The sequence below is a fragment of the Polypterus senegalus genome, chromosome 1 (assembly GCF_016835505.1).
Source record: "Polypterus senegalus isolate Bchr_013 chromosome 1, ASM1683550v1, whole genome shotgun sequence".
NCBI classification, from domain to species: domain Eukaryota; kingdom Metazoa; phylum Chordata; class Cladistia; order Polypteriformes; family Polypteridae; genus Polypterus; species Polypterus senegalus.
In genome coordinates this window covers 130,219,554-130,235,671 of record NC_053154.1, presented here as the reverse complement: position 1 = coordinate 130,235,671, position 16,118 = coordinate 130,219,554, and the positions used below count along the sequence as shown (strand labels likewise).

General features: G+C 39.5%; 1 protein-coding gene across 1 annotated transcript; it reads right to left on the bottom strand.

The window, feature by feature from the left end:
* Positions 1-327: 327 nt before the first annotated feature.
* On the bottom strand, positions 328-14,596 carry clrn1 (clarin 1). Its single transcript, XM_039758006.1, has 3 exons — positions 13,981-14,596; positions 3,215-3,394; positions 328-2,728 (listed from the first exon to the last, which is right to left on the bottom strand). The coding sequence occupies exons 1-3, from the start codon at positions 14,231-14,233 to the stop codon at positions 2,463-2,465; spliced, it is 699 nt and encodes a 232-aa protein (XP_039613940.1). The 5' UTR covers positions 14,234-14,596; the 3' UTR covers positions 328-2,462.
* Positions 14,597-16,118: the final 1,522 nt, after the last annotated feature.

The following is a 16,118-nucleotide window of genomic DNA, read 5'->3' as shown; positions in this document are numbered from 1 at the left end:
CTGTGGCCTGGACTCTTGCTGCATCCAGGTGTGCCTTAGCAGTTACTCATGGGGGTCCCAGATGATATAAAGTTCTAAGATTATATGGACATAGGTTTCCTTGTAAGGCTCCAAATGCTGTACTATTAAGGCCAAGAAGGGCTGTCTTCTTCCATACCCTTCAAGAGCTACAACAAAGCATGCCTCAGATATTTATTGACCTCCAGCAACTGGTGGGATTCCACACATAGTGAATGTGGTTCCCATAAGTGAACTGGGATCCTGAATTCCACAATTATATATTATATATATTATATATTATATATATATAGTCTCCTGTTGGTCACAGAAGGTGTCACTGCTCATATTGTCCTTTTCAGTGTCTGAAATGCCACTGGAGGACTGTAGTCACAGTACCTTAAGGATGACCCCATCAGCAGAAGTGACTCTAGCAGGGAATGTAAAGGGATAGCCAACACCAGCAAACACACGGTGGGAGCAACAGCAGCTACAGATGGCAGTGAAGCAGAGGAGGGTGATGGAGTTTGTGCATAAACAGCCAAGTTACTCCACCTGCTAGTGAGAGGATAAAATCCTGCTTAGTAATGGCCAAGATAAAACCAGCCCTGCTCACTGATACTTTTGCTGCTCAGTTCAAATGTTCTGACTTAATCTTAGAAGACAAGCACCCAGTTTTTCTCAGTTGCAAACTGTGTTTATTGTTTCATTGTTCTTTTCTGAGTTAATTCTACTAAAGTGAATAAGATTCATGTTGTGGTCTAACTGATCCTATGAGTCTCCAAGCAAAGTTCCTTTATTCTGATATTATAGTCCTCTTTTAGAACTGAAAGGCCACTTTTTCATGCAGACTGAAATATGCTTAGCTATTAAAATAAACAGATGGAAGGCATTTCCTGTAGATCTAAATGTTTAACAAGGTTGAATTAATCTTAAAATGACAAAACTAATAAATAATATAAACATCAGTGAAGTAAGAACAAATACAAAATGATATTTCATTATCTAAAGTTCAGAACCAAAATGAAATATCCCCTCTACGTACATTTTGGCACAGTCTAATACAAAATCAGGCTATTTTAATAACCGCGCTCTTATTATTAGTTATAGAGGCTGCCTACAGCTAACCAGGGGCAGGAAAACGTTTGATTTTTCATCATGTGAAAATGGCCCAGAGTTTGTCTGCTTCTTTTCAGAACTTAATGCACACCACAGTCAAGGCGTTTGAGCTTTTGCCCACTGCTGCTCCTAAGTGATGATGTCTTTTCTTTCATCTTTCTTTCCATTATCACCTTTAGCCGCTCTTCATCATGAAACATCAGCAAACAGAGCAGTTTTTGTTAACCAAACCCCTGCCAAATACTCACTGGCAGTCCCCCTTACAGTCAGTTAATGCCAACTATTCTTTAAGCCATGGGTAGGCAGTGTAATGAAGAGATGGACCTGTCCAGCATTTTTGTACGTGTCGATGAACATGATGGGATGTTTATTATGTCAGTGACTGAACCTGTTTTGAAGCTATTGCTTTCATCAGAATCTCATTTGTTCTAGTGTTGCTTTATCTGTCAGTGAACTTTTTGTGAGTTATTTTCACATAAAGATAAACTTGGCAGTTGTGCCTATTCCAATGCCATTCTTGGGAATTCCAAAATACATAAATACTCCAGCACCCAATACTAAATTGTGCTATTTTAAGTTGCGAGAGAAACTGGTGTTATAATATATATGACTGATAAGCAACATGCAGCAGTTGGAGTTGAGTTTGATCCCAAACTGGCGCCTGTACATTCTTCCCTTGCTTGCATTGGCTTTCATTGTGGATTCCTGGGTCATCCTACAGTCTAAAGATTGACTGATCAGAGTATGGCTGTCTGTTTTTGTGAATGAGCCTTGCGATGGAATGGAGCCTCACCATAGTTGGTTCCTGCCTTGCTCCTTTTAACTTCTTGGAACAGCTTTGACTTTCACATGAACCATTACTGTTAAAGTAAATTCAGAATGTTGATAGGTGGATGGGAAATGTGTTTCAGGTTCTTGTTCCTTATTTTCCAGGATAACTTTATATAAACATTGCCATTATTTTTATCATTATTTAGGGTTGCAACTCTGTAACATAATGTGATTTTTGGTTTCCTCTTCTTGTTGGTGTTCATTATTTTTCATCCTTGTATCTACCAGCGTTTGAGCTAATGTGTCATTTATCTATTATTTGTTCAAATACACCGTTACACATTTCCTAGTGCTCAATTTTTCTGTTTCCCAGTTTAGGCTGGAAATGTCAATTTTATTTTGTTAGCTTCACTTCTGGCCAAGCTCTGTGGGACACAGTGGTGCCATTGTTATGTGGCAGTCTTATAACAGGCTGTTTACATGTAAAACCTTTGAAGTGTCTTCCATTTTATATTGATTATGGTCCTACTAATCCCACAACAGCCAGTAGGCTGAGAAGGAAGATCCCCAACCAGTTAATAGAGAAGGTCGGCTGCTCCAGTTCTTGCTTCTGATGCTTTTGCTTCCTGAAATGGAAACTGGATTCCAGCCACTCGGATGAGCAATATGTTTAGGAGGCTGGCAAAGAAGCAAAACACAATGATCCAGAATGACTTGTCATATTTTTCACTGTGAGTTTTATACAAAAAGCCATTTTCATTGTTGTTTGCAATTTTCTCAGAAAGGTGATTGATTTTAACCTCTGAAGCAAAGAGGATCATCACAAGGCAACCACAGGAACCTGTGAGACAGACAAAAAGAAATTTGAAATGGAAAAATTAAATGTATTCTTTTTATTTGAACATAATTTTTTATAGTTTGTGCCATTATCAATCTACAGCCTATTTCATATACAAAGAGTGTGAAGGTAGGACTAGCAGTCTGCACCAGGATACACAGAAATATAAGAAGATAAGAACACATGAATAGGCTTCTGCAGAAGCAGACCATTCAGCTCAGTGCAGCCTATGCATTTCTATTCACCTAAAGTTTACAGAATAGAGATTTAAAAGTCACCAAAACAGTGCTATTACCACATTTATACACACTCACATTGATTAACTTGTATCCTAATGATAGGTAGCTAGGGACTATAGAGGAAATTGCAGCAAACACCCGACAAAAAACATCCCAGCCAGGAATCAAGGCAACATCTGGGTACAGATATCCTTACCTGGGTTGAGTAAACAGAAGAAAAGATGACACAGAACAGAAACTCTATACTTACATGATATGAAGTTCCACAGATATAGGCCAAGGGGTCCATGAAGAGTCTCATAAGGCTTGCCAAATGCATTGAACATGAAAAAGCCGGTTGCAACTAATGAAAATACAATCATTGCCACGGAGAACAAAATGACAGTGACATGGAGGCTGGCCGGAATAGCACCCATTAGATCAGGAAAAACTGGAAAACAGAAGTAAGGCATTGACACGGTATACCCAACTGTACGCCAGTTCACCATTTACATTAAAAAAAAAAGTTGCAGAGGAATATCATTTATCAAAGTAAACTGCACCTTCTCTACCTTAAATATAAGCCAAAGGACATACAGTATCACACCTTTGTGATAAATGGAATGTGAATATAAAAAACTGCAAACTTAAACTTATTTAAATTTTTTTTCCCAAGAATATTCAAAGCCTAATTGCTTTTCAAACTAATTTAATATTCTCAAGCTCTCTTCATCTAATTCATGGTAATTGGGGACTGTGGCATATATTGTTTATACTGAGTATAAGTTGAGAACCATGGAAAAAGTGTCCGTCCATTGCACAGTTCAATCAAGCACACACCTTCTCACACTGGGTCAGTTTTAAACGATCTATTATCCTAAAATGTTTGTCCTGGGAATGTGTTAAGGAAACACAGAATATCTGCAGAAAAAATCCACATGAATCCATGCTCTGAGATAGCAACCAGGTGTCAGATGTCCACCCAGGAATAAGGATCTACGAAGCGTACCACTTGCTTCTTAAAATCATAATTTTATTAAAAAAATAAATAATAATAGGCAACTAAACTTCCTTATTTTAAATTTGTATCAGCTTATATTTTCTGTTGTATACTGTATAAACAGCAGATTGTAAGTTTGCAATTCTGCCTTTGCATTTTGTTTTTAATTAGGGTGTTACCCTGGCAGTTCAAAAATTAAGAAGACCTTGACTTATTGATAACCGACTATGCAATTGAAACTATTTTATTAGAAACTAGCAAAATACCCGCGCTTCGCAGCGGAGAAGTAGTGTGTTAAAGAAGTAATGAAAAAGAAGAGGAAACATTTTAATAATAACGTAACATGTTTGACAATGTAATTGTGTTGTCATTGTCATGAGTGTTGCCTGCATATATATATATATATATATATATATATACACACACATATATATATATATACGTATACATATATACATATACAAATATATACATATATACACATATATATACACACACACACACACACACATATATATGCATATACATATCTACATATATATATATTTAAAAATAACGTAACATGATTGTCAATGTAATAGTTTTGTGACCGTTATGAGTGTTGCTGTCATCAAGGATTTGATTATCATTATTTCTTTCAATCAGGTTCGTATTTGGACAGTTTGCACAAAACCACGCTTTTATCAAGGCTTCCGTCGGGTAGTCTTTTGAAATGAAATTTGCCTCCGATCAATCCTAGCAACACGCTTTCTTCCGACTCTTACATTTTTGTAGCTCTGATGTGTGCATCAATGTAATCGATGTACCAGGAAATCATGCATTGACAAAAGTTCCCCTTTGCTTGGAATGCAAAGTGTGATTAAATGCGTTATTTTTTTTAACGCGGAGTACATGCATCGAAGCTTCTCAGCTGTGCTTGTGCTAAGAAAAGGAAACATTTTAAAAATAACGTAACATGATTGTCAATGTAATAGTTTTCTGACTGTTATGAGTGTTGCTGTCATCAATGATTTGATTATCATTATTTCTTTTAATCAGGTTCGTATTTGGAGGATGTGTTGTGTTCAAGTTATATTCCGTGTTTGTCAGCCATTGTAAAGATGACAGGTTTCATTCATCGAAGTGTTCACCACCCAATTCGGTACTCGTGAATGTAAGATGTTCAACAGGCATTCCCGGTATTAAGTTGTGGAAATTGCCTGCGAATAATTTAGCAGTAGCGTGTGTATGAACTTTATTTAATCTTTTCCTGTCCTGAAAAGTCAGTTGACGTGAGCCGCTCGGAGTACATGCATCGAAACTTCTCAGCTGTGCTCGTGCGATCTCGCGATGTCAACAGCTTTATTTAATGTTAGCTAAGACCCGGCACTTAAAAGTTTCTTGCTACAGCAATTTTAATTCCGTTACAAAGTGATCCAAAGTCTCGTTTATACCTCGTGTCTTCTCATTAAACTTGTATCTCGCGAATACCATATTCGTCGTAGGCATGACAAACGGCAGCGGGAGTGTGTCTATAAACTTAATTTAAACTTACGGTTCACACCGTGCTTTGTTTCCGCAGTAGCTGCACTTATGAATATGCTTGTATGCATCACTTGATTCATAATCTTTTGCTGCCTTCTCAATTGTGAAATGGCGTTTTTTTTTCAGTGCTCTTTGGAGCTCTTCCTTGTTTTCTACGTACTGCGTTCACAGTCATTTCACGTGATTACGTGGGAGAGGTGATGATGTCACATGCACCTCCGTCCCCCACGGCCATCGAGCTGAACTGTCCATTACAGTATATGGAGAAAAATAGGTTCCAGTTATGACCATTACGCGTAGAATTTCAAAATGAAACCTGCCCATCTTTTGTAAGTAAGCTGTAAGGAAGGAGCCTGCCAAATTTCAGCCTTCTACCTACACGGAAAGTTGGAGAATTAGTGATGAGTCAGTGAGTGAGTGAGTGAGTGAGTGAGTGAGTGAGTGAGTGAGTCAGTGAGGGCTTTGCCTTTTATTAGTATAGATCCAAGCCTACTTACTGTATAAATTCAGGATGCTGCAGGTTTCCCACTTCGTCAGAACATCTTAAATAATACATTCATTTATTGAGCCTAGTAATTCCAGTTATTATTACTATGGGGTAGTTGAGGTCCACAGTCTATTTTAACAATATCGGGACAGAGCGACAAAGTGTAACAAGGTGCATTCATGCATGCCACCCAAGAATGTTCAGAGATAAGTCTCAAGCCCTCTATTGATAATACAGGAACAAAATGTCTGTGGTGGGCTGGTGCCCTGTCCGGGGTTTGTTCCCTGCCTTGTGCCCTGTGTTGGCTGGGATTGGCTCCAGCAGAACCCTATGACCCTGTAGATTGGATATAGCGGGTTGGATAATGGATTGATGGATGGATGGAAGAAAATGTCAGTACTAGACAGCAGTGATGACACCAAAGCATATCATTAGATGTCTCTTTTTTGTCCAATGTCTTTTATTTCCCTAGTGCATTTCAAGCAGCAATGTATTCTGACCCAGCCAGGGCATTATCCATCTTCCTCTAATCTGATTTTAAACCCAAAGATAGTAAACTAAATCCACTTGATCATAAAACATGCACACATGATATAAAAGGAGATCTAAAATGATTAAGGCACACATTATTTCACAGAGCATTTTCAATAATTATCCATCCATATTCATCACCCCTGTTTGGATCACCCTATTTAGACCTATCAGCCAACTCCCAATTCAAGTTTTGAAGTTGTGAGGGGAAACAGAGAGGGAAAGCACATTAAACACCTACAAATTCAGGAAGACATGGGAATTTCACATTTCGAGTCCAGCTCCTTAGCCCATATGTCACAATGCCTGTCCTGTACAGAATGGCGGGGCTTCTCCCCAAAACCTTACTAATAAGCTCCTACTGTGAATTAAAGGTTATAATGTGAAGAGACATACTGTAGATATTGGTTTTGATTTCATGAGAAGTTCGTTTTTCTTGAAATTCATTTTTGTTGGCTCTTGCCCTTACAACAGTGAACCATTCAGTGGAGAAGACAGGACAGCATTCCATCACAAAGCATGTTTTCAATGAGCCAAGGACAGTGACAGAATTCAAGGTAAATTTTGATTCCCACAAAGGCAGATTTCTGGACACTTAATATGGTCAGCCATTATGTTGTGTGACACTGATGTGAGGGGTATCCCTCTAGCAGCACGCATGTGGAACAAGGAGCCACTGAAGGTCTAAACTATAGTGTGATAAGGAGACCTGCTACTCCACTTAGTCCATTTGGAGGAATGGGGTCTAAAACCATGATTAACTAAATCCGCTGATAAGATCTAAAATTGCTGATGGGCTGTCCTACTTCTTCATGCTTTCATTTTAAGAAACAACATCAGCAGACAGTATAACACATAAAACAACGAACTGCATTAGGCAATAGGAATCTGTAAAAACTTGTGTTGGTAGTCATAGCGTTTAAAATAATTCCTTCCGTTAGTATGTGTTCCATGTTCAGTGCTTATTCCATTAGTTTAGATTGTCAATAAATAAATGTCTCTTCACTAATTAAAATGTAATTTGTACAGAAAGCAGCCTGTTAAGATGTCCCTCCAACCACAGTCCAGTGCTCTGAATGTCTACCCACTGAATTGTTTCTGCTGTCCAGGTTTGCTCTTTGTGAATTTATGGTGTGCATGCCAGTGCCAGAGCCCTAATGAACATGGGCTTAATTGAACAGCCTGCTCTCAAATGTGGAATGCAATTACTTGTTTGTGAAAGCTCCATTTTATTACAAAGAGGTGACCACCCTTAACCTCACCAGCCATTAAAGTACAAGCGACGATTTCATTCATCAGTCGGGGCTCATTAGGATACATAGATTTGTCTCATTTATGGGGGGCCCCATCTGGATTATCAGTAAAACAATTTGAAAAACTGTAGAATTGTAAGCATTTGGTCATTTGGAATAGAAAAACCAACATTTTGTCTTTATAGTATTGATTTATTTAGCCATTGGTTGTGTCTGAGTGTTTTAGTGTTTTTTTGTTTTTAATTTTATTGATTTTATTGAAGTCACACAACATTCCATACAAATAGATCAATTTTACTAGAATAGGATTGAAAACAAATCAACCCCCACCCCGAGACAAATTACATTCTGATTTGAGCCCAATGGTGCTGCGACAGACTCACAGCCCTCTATTGCACTAAATTAAGGGATGGATCAGTGGGTTTAGAAAATAGAGGGACAATATTCTTACTCTTACTATCTTGTTTACATGCCTTATTCTTAAAAATCAGTATTTCTTATTAGATGATAATTGTTTAGTTAAATATTCCTTGTTTCTTAAGATGTTTATATGCTATTGTGCTTTAAAATATTAACAGTCAATTTCAAGAGAAATCAAACTTCTTTTTAACAAATTATCAGCATAATTATGATTTTTTACTACACATTTTCTCCTGTAAACTACTTAAAATCCATTGTAACTCTTAAAAGGAAATAGTTACATCTGTGTTGTTATAGCTGTACAATGTATAAAGCCTTCCTATGAAAATAATCTAAGAGCCTTGAGGGTTACCCAGCTGAACAGACAATTTCTATTAAATCAATATTAGTAAATAATAATAATAATAAAAAAGTTTACATACATATTACAGTAAGACATTGGATAGTGTAAGAAAAAAAAGCGGAGTAACTTCTGAAAGAGCTCTCTTTGACCACTCAATACAGTGACAGTAAATTAAAGAGCGGGGTCTCTAGGGGGTCCCTTTGAAGTTTTGAACACCACAATACACTGACAGTCGATCAAACAGCCAGCTGGTATGTTCAAAAAAACACTGTTGGTATGCAACTGCTGAAAATTGAGTAGTACCAGTACTCAGTACCAGTGTGTTCTGGCCCACTTCAAGCCATGATCTGCTATATAAAGTTACAGTATGTACCTGCTTGTTTTAACTTGGTGGTCTATGCTGAGAGAGAACCTTGAACATGAATGTTGCAATTTAAATGTTATGATACCACAGACATCTCAAAAATATACAATATATAAGCATATTTCCTGAAATTTAGTGCTGTGGTATGTGCTACTGCCTCACAGCTCAGGTGGCAGTGACTTTCATATGTCCCAGGAAACTGAAATAGACACAGGATCATGGCACTCAAAAATTTGATTCATTGGAGGAACTTAATTCAATTACTTGCAAGAAATTCCACATAAATGAACTGGGTAATTCAAACTAAATCATTCTAAGTTAAGTGCCATCCATCCATTTTCTAACCCGCTGAATCCGAATACAGGGTCACAGGGGTCTGCTGGAGCCAATCCCAGCCAACACAGGGCACAAGGCAGGAACCAATCCTGGGCAGGGTGCCAACCCACTGCAGGACACACACAAACACACCCAGCACAATTTAGAATCGCCAATCCACCTAACCTGCATGTCTTTGGATTGTGGGAGGAAACCGAGCGCCCGGAGGAAACCCACGCAGACACGGGGAGAACATGCAAACTCCACGCAGGGAGGACCCGGGAAGCAAACCCAGGTCTCCTAACTGCGAGGCAGCAGCGCTACCACTGCGCCACTGCGCCACCGTGCCGCCCTCTAAGTTAAGTGGAAGGAAGTAAATGAACGTAACTTTTTTGAGTTACTCAGATTTATTTAAAGTAACAACTCCAAATTTAGAACAGTTTTGTTCCACTGAATTACTGAATTTTAACAAAACTGAAATTTTTGCTTTGCGCCCTGCCCCACCATAACCTATAATCTATGGGGGAGGAGTGAAAGCTTTAGATTTGCTTTAGATGGATCTCGTTGTTTTAGGGTCCCTTGATACTGAAAATACAGTTTACAATACTATTTATTTTTGTATAGCCCAAAATCACAAAAGGAGTGCCGCAATGGGCTTTAATAGACCCTGCTTTTTGACAGCCGCTAGCCTTGACTCTATAAGAAGACAAGGAAAAACTCCCAAAAAACCCTTGTAGGAGAAAAAATGGAAGAAACCTTGGGAAAGGCAGTTTAAAGATAAACCCCTTTCTAGGTAGGTTGGGCATGCAGTGGGTGTCAAAAAAGAGGGCAAATACAATACAATACATGGAACAAAACACAAGCAATCCTCAATGAAATAGTGCAATAGAAATATTACATGTACAGAGCAAAATTCAACAGTAGATATCACATAATTTGATTTGGATTTGTTCAGAAAACATCAATATCTCAATGATGGGTCTGTGTGTGTGTGTGTCTGTCTGTCTGTCACAGTTTCTGGAGGAAGGTCAAGAGCTAAAATGGCTGGATGGAAAAATACCAAACTCAAAACTTAAACCTGTTATGAGATGATGATGTAACTGATTAGTTTTTGAGCCAAATTGTGCAAGAGAAAGAGGTACTCTAGAGCAGAGGTCCCCAACTGGTGGGCTGCAGTGGCTGCAGGTTTTCATTCTAACCCCTTTCTTAATTTAGTGCACTGTTTTAATTTCTAATTAACTTCTTTTGAATTAATTTTAATTGACTTGTTTTTTTAAGATTCGTTTCCCTGAATTTCATCGTTCCTCTGCATAGCTTCATTTCTTTCCTTAAATGGCACCCAAACAGAAATGAAATGGGAAGTGAGTGAGCCGACAGAAGACCAACCAGTTGCTTAATTAGACGTCGATTCTCATTGTTCATTAAACCCTTTCTTTAATTCCATGGCTTGTTGCTGCTCTGATTGTGCAATAACATACATTTCTGAAATTATTGATTTTCTCTTGTTAAAATGTTTTGAGGACCTGAGCAGATCAGGTTTCCTGAGACCTTCACCTTTCTTTATCTCTTATATATATTTCCCTTCTGGTTCGTACTATTTCCGCTTCAAAACTGGTCCCGCCCACACGTAGCTGACATGGCATTTCTCGATTTCTATTCGTCTTCTTCCAAACCCTTCCCCATGCTGCCTGCAACTCCTCTTCAAAACCGGTCCCACCCACACGCAGCCAACATGCAGTCCACCAACGGAATCTCAGCAGACATACACGCAATCCTCTTCCCGTTACCAAAGGTACTTCTTCACCTCATTCCTGTCTTCCCGTCCAAGAGTACAACATTGGGTCTCCAGACCAGCAGTGTAAACACTGTCATGCACTATACTGGCCTGCTGAGCGTAATATATCCAAGAAGTACTCAAGGTGCTGCCACAACGGTAATGCAGCTTTACCACCTTTGCGGGAGCCACCTGTGTCTTTACAACAGCTTCTTACACAGCAAACATCAGAAGGTAAAAATGATCGTGAACACATTCGAGAATACAACTCTTCTCTAGCGTTTGCTTTCATGGGTGCACAGATAACTCAACCTCTTGGCCACGTACCATACTATTTCAAAACCAAATCTCTCCACTATACGCTAACACTTCTACCTTTCCAGGATATGGACAGTTGTATGTTTTTGACACAGCGCAAGCTACTGAAGTACACTTACAAAATAAAGCAAACTCTGCATGCAGCGAAAATTTACTTCTCCAGCTAGATTCCATGCTCAGAACCATCAACCCCTTCGCTAAATCATACAAACACATACATGAAATCACTCAGTCTAATCCAACAGCATCTGTACAAATGGTTTTCAAGGAAAACCCTGGGCAGGATTTACAATGATAGAATGCCCCGACATGTCACACCGAAGATGGCGAAAGGGACATTTGCATCTATCCCAGAGACAACTCCTGTAAACAGTTTTCCACCCTCAATATGAATTACGATTCTATGGTTTACCCACTTTTATTCCCTTACGGAGACATTGGGTGGCACAAAGATTTACAACATGTTCCCGATAAAAGAACTTAAAGAAATGAGGAATACATTTAGTATTTTGCACTCCAGCGGCAAACTATTCCAACAGTATGCTAAAGCAGAGGGCATGTGTCTCAACTATCTCAGATTACATCAACAAGATCTGCGTGTGGAACAATACAAAGGACTATCAGACGTACTGCAAGCAAAGGCTGAAAATAACAATGTACATGTAGGCAAAATGATCATATTACCGTCCACATTTCAAGGAAGTCCAAGATACATGCAACAAAACTATTGTTGTACGTGGCTTTTCTAGGGTTAGATCTTTCGACTCATTATCTGTCGTCTCCAGCAAAACATCTATTCACAACTGCGTCTTTCAAGAAATATTTCTTTCTTCTTGATTTCTGAATTCCTTTCTCACCCATTTCCGTTCCTATTCTTACACTGCCGTGTGCTATGGTGGGCGTCGGCTAGTTTTCAGATATTGTGTGATTGACAGAGTCTACTGGTCATGTTTTGATTCATTTTGTATCTCATTATTGTTTGGCAGCTAATTAAGGAAAAAGAAACAATTAAAGGGTCTGGGTCTTCAAGAACAAGTCAAATAAAATGAATTCAAAAGAAGTTAATTAAGAGAAAAAAACAGGTTACTAATTAAGAAAAGGGTTAGAATGAAAACCTGTGGCCACTGTGGTCCTCCAAGACCGGAGTTGGGAAGCCCTGCTCTACAGCAACCGTCAAATGCCATAATTCTGCAATTATTTATGAATTCTTCTCGTAATGCTATCGTAATGATGTATTTTGGGAACAGAAAAATCAGCATCAGAGCAATAACTAATTACTGAAGTGTTATAGAATAGTTCGGGTAACTTGGTTCCTATGGGCGCAAAGCCTACTAACACTCATGTCTGAATTTTTTGATGGCACTCCTGCATTGTATGATAATACACCCAAAACGTAGTTTTTAAAAATACAGTATACTTTCAAGTTTGAATTAAACTGGCAAGTTTACCACAAACCCCATTAAAACCACATCATTATTAAATGATATTGCCAAGTAACCACTTACACGAAGATTACAAACATATTAAAAATCAGAAACCAGGTTATCACAAGCAGAAGAAAAGCAAGCTTGTGTGGGGTAGGGCGTACAATGGTTTTGACAAATTTGCCCAAATTTACCCTCGTAATCGCACACATTTTGGTACTCATACTACTGTTACGTCTTTATCTTGCTCTGACATTAGATAAAGGGGTGGACCCTTAATGCAAATGAAATAAACCGATGCTAAAATTGCATCTTATTCCCAAAAATAATAACCCAAAACTTCTCAAACATTTTGGAAAACATGCGGCACTCTGTCCAATTCCCCCCTCCCCGCCACCATGAAAAAGTCACCTGATTTATCAACATTTCTGTGTGGCATCCTAACACGATTGGTGATTCTTTGCCGTGATATTCATTTGCTTTTTATAAACATAATTGTCCAAAGTTATTATGACATTCAAACAAATGATGTCAATTGTACTAGAAACAGACACTAAAGCCTATCTATACAAACACACACATTCTCATTTGAATCAACTTACCATTCCTATTAAATAATTTTCCCCAAAAATATTTTTTAAAGTTTAAAAACATTTTCAGTTTGGGTAAAGTCAGCCTAAGGTAATTGAGTAATGGCAATATAGCCAAAAAGTGACTTTTATAAGTGGTGTTATAAATTAAAGCAATGACATCCATTCAAATTCTTACTATGTAAAAGATACTTCTTAAGGAAGACATTTAAGTCACATGTAGTAGGCGATGGATATGTAAAGCCTAAAAACCTACTGATTTTGAGTACAGTCAACTTAAGCTCATTAAGTAACGGCACCTTGCTAGAAGAATCGTTTTGGAGTTTGTGCAAACTACACCCTCATAGCAGAGGGCTCGGTCGTGCTGGGGGACTCGGAGGTGTGAGGTGACAGTGTTAGAAACCGCGACATTTTTTAGAATTGTCATTTTTACCACGCGGGAGTGGCATGGCGCATGAAGTTACAACTTCATCGTGTTTAAGATACGTTACGTGTTTACAGTTTTATAAACAATTAAGTGGTACAACTAACTCCGTAGGAAAGATTTTAACAGCAGCCCTTACTGCTTTTAAACATACGGATGCACGGTTCATAAGTGAGATCATGTTTTCCGCTACCACCTGAAAATGAGCAAATGTAAAGTAGAAACGAAGAAAATGTTGAATATGTTCAGCAGTACTGTATTTATACTCACAAGAAAACTGAGCAAGTCTCTTCCCCAGACCGCACTGCTTGTCTCTTTGCCCACGGAAAAGCCCGTAGTTGATCTCGCCCACAAATTTCTCCAGGTCGGGTCCCGTTGCGTTAACTAGCTGTGCCCCTGTTGTGCACAGAATGGTGCCCGTCACCCAGGACTGCGTGCCGATGGCAGCGGCGATGCACAAAGCGCTGGCAAAACTCAACACGCCACCGGCACAAAAAATCACCTGCTTCTGACGACTTGGCATCTTACATGTCCCTTCAGGATTCTGGAGACCCTAGAAAAATGTTCTGGTAATGCTGCAGCGCTCTGCAAAGACAGGTCAAAGAAATGTAATCATCTGTATCGCTTTTCTCTGATTTCAGTGCTCTATTAAGTTTTTGCCTCCTTTAAAAAAGATGTGTTTTAGGAATATGTAGTCAATGATTAGAAAACCGCACTACGAAGTGTAACAATGTCCCTTTAGCAGAACGTAGCTCCTGTGGATTAGATTTCATCTCCTCCCGTATCTCCCTCGTTACCAGGTAACTGGCACTAAGGTTTAAATTTCTAACAGGACGACAACAGCTCCTCTCGCCGACCTTTCACCCGATTGGACGCTCAGGCGCATCGGTCCCCAATGTCCCCGGTGCTCAGATCACAAATGATAACGAGCGGCCACTCTTAACGGATATGCCGCGTCGGACTGTTACAGCCTGTAATGACTGGAGTGAGATGGTCTGCAATTACTTTCCCGGAAATTTCAGGACCATTAATTCAAAGAACATTTTAACAAAAGAAAGGCTACGCCGGCTGACAAGTGCTGTATAATTAGTGAAACTTTTCCTTGTTTTATTACCGATGTTGTTTTTGGATGAACAAAATATTTGCATATCATTTTTTCCACATTTTCCAAAATGGATTAAAGTCATTTTTTTCCTCGGAATTCTAAACACAACACCCCATAAGGACAACGACAAGTAAAAAAGTTTACTTGAGGTTTTTGAAAATTTATTAAAAATAAAAAAACGTAGAAATCACATGTACATACGTATTCACAGCCATTGCTCACTACTTTGTCGATGCACCTTTGGCAGCAATTACAGTCTCAAGTCTTTTTGAATATGATGCCACAAGCTTGGCACACCTATCCTTGTCCAGTTTCGCCCATTCCTCTTTGCAGCACCTCTCAAGCTCCATCAGGTTGGATGGGAAGCGTCGGTGCACAGCCATTTTAAGATCTCTCCAGAGATGTTCAATCAGATTCAAGTGTGGGCTCTGGCTGGGCCACTCAAGGACATTCACAGAGTTGTCCTGAAGCCACTCCTTTGATATCTTGGCTGTGTGCTTAGGGTCGTTGTCCTGCTGAAAGATGAACCGTCGCCCCAGTCTGAGGTCAAGAGCGCTCTGGAGCAGGTTTTCATCCAGGATGTCTCTGTGCATTGCTGCAGTCATCTTTCCCTTTATCCTGACTAGTCTCCCAGTTCCTGCCGCTGAAAAACATCCCCACAGCATGATGCTGCCACCACCATGCTTCACTGTAGGGATGGTATTGGCCTGGTGATGAGCGTTGTCTGGTTTCCTCCAAATGTGACACCTGGCATTCACACCAAAGAGTTCAATCTTTGTCTCATCAGGCCAGAGAATTTTGTTTCTCATGGTCTGAGAAGCCTTCAGGTGCCTTTTGGCAAACTCCAGGTGGGCTGCCATGTGCCTTTTACTAAGGAGTGGCTTCCGTCTGGCCACTCTACCATACAGACCTGATTGGTGGATTGCTGCAGAGATGGTTGTCCTTCTGTAAGGTTCTCCTCTCTGCACAGAGGACCTCTAAAGCTCTGACAGAGTGACCATTGGATTCTTGGTCACCTCCCCGACTAAGGCCCTTCTCCCCCGATCGCTCAGTTTAGATGGCCGGCCAGCTCTATGAAGAGTCCTGGTGGTTTCGAACTTCTTCCACTTACAGATGATGGAGGCCACTGTGCTCATTGGGGCCTTCAAAGCAACAGAATTTTTTCTGTAACCTTCCCCAGATTTGTGCCTCGAGACAATTCCTTTGACTTCATGCTTGGTTTGTGCTCTGACATGAACTGTCAACTGTGGGACCTTATATAGACAGGTGTGTGCCTTTCCAAATCATGTCCAATCAACTGAAT

Coding starts and splice junctions, on each gene's coding strand:
- clrn1 (XM_039758006.1), bottom strand. CDS start 14,233: ATGCCAAGTCGTCAGAAGCAGGTGATTTTTTGTGCCGGTGGCGTGTTG. Junction 3,395..13,980: donor GAGACTTGCTCAGTTTTCTT/GTGAGTATAAAT, acceptor TCTGTTTTCCAG/TTTTTCCTGATCTAATGGGT. Junction 2,729..3,214: donor TCTGTGGAACTTCATATCAT/GTAAGTATAGAG, acceptor TCTGTCTCACAG/GTTCCTGTGGTTGCCTTGTG.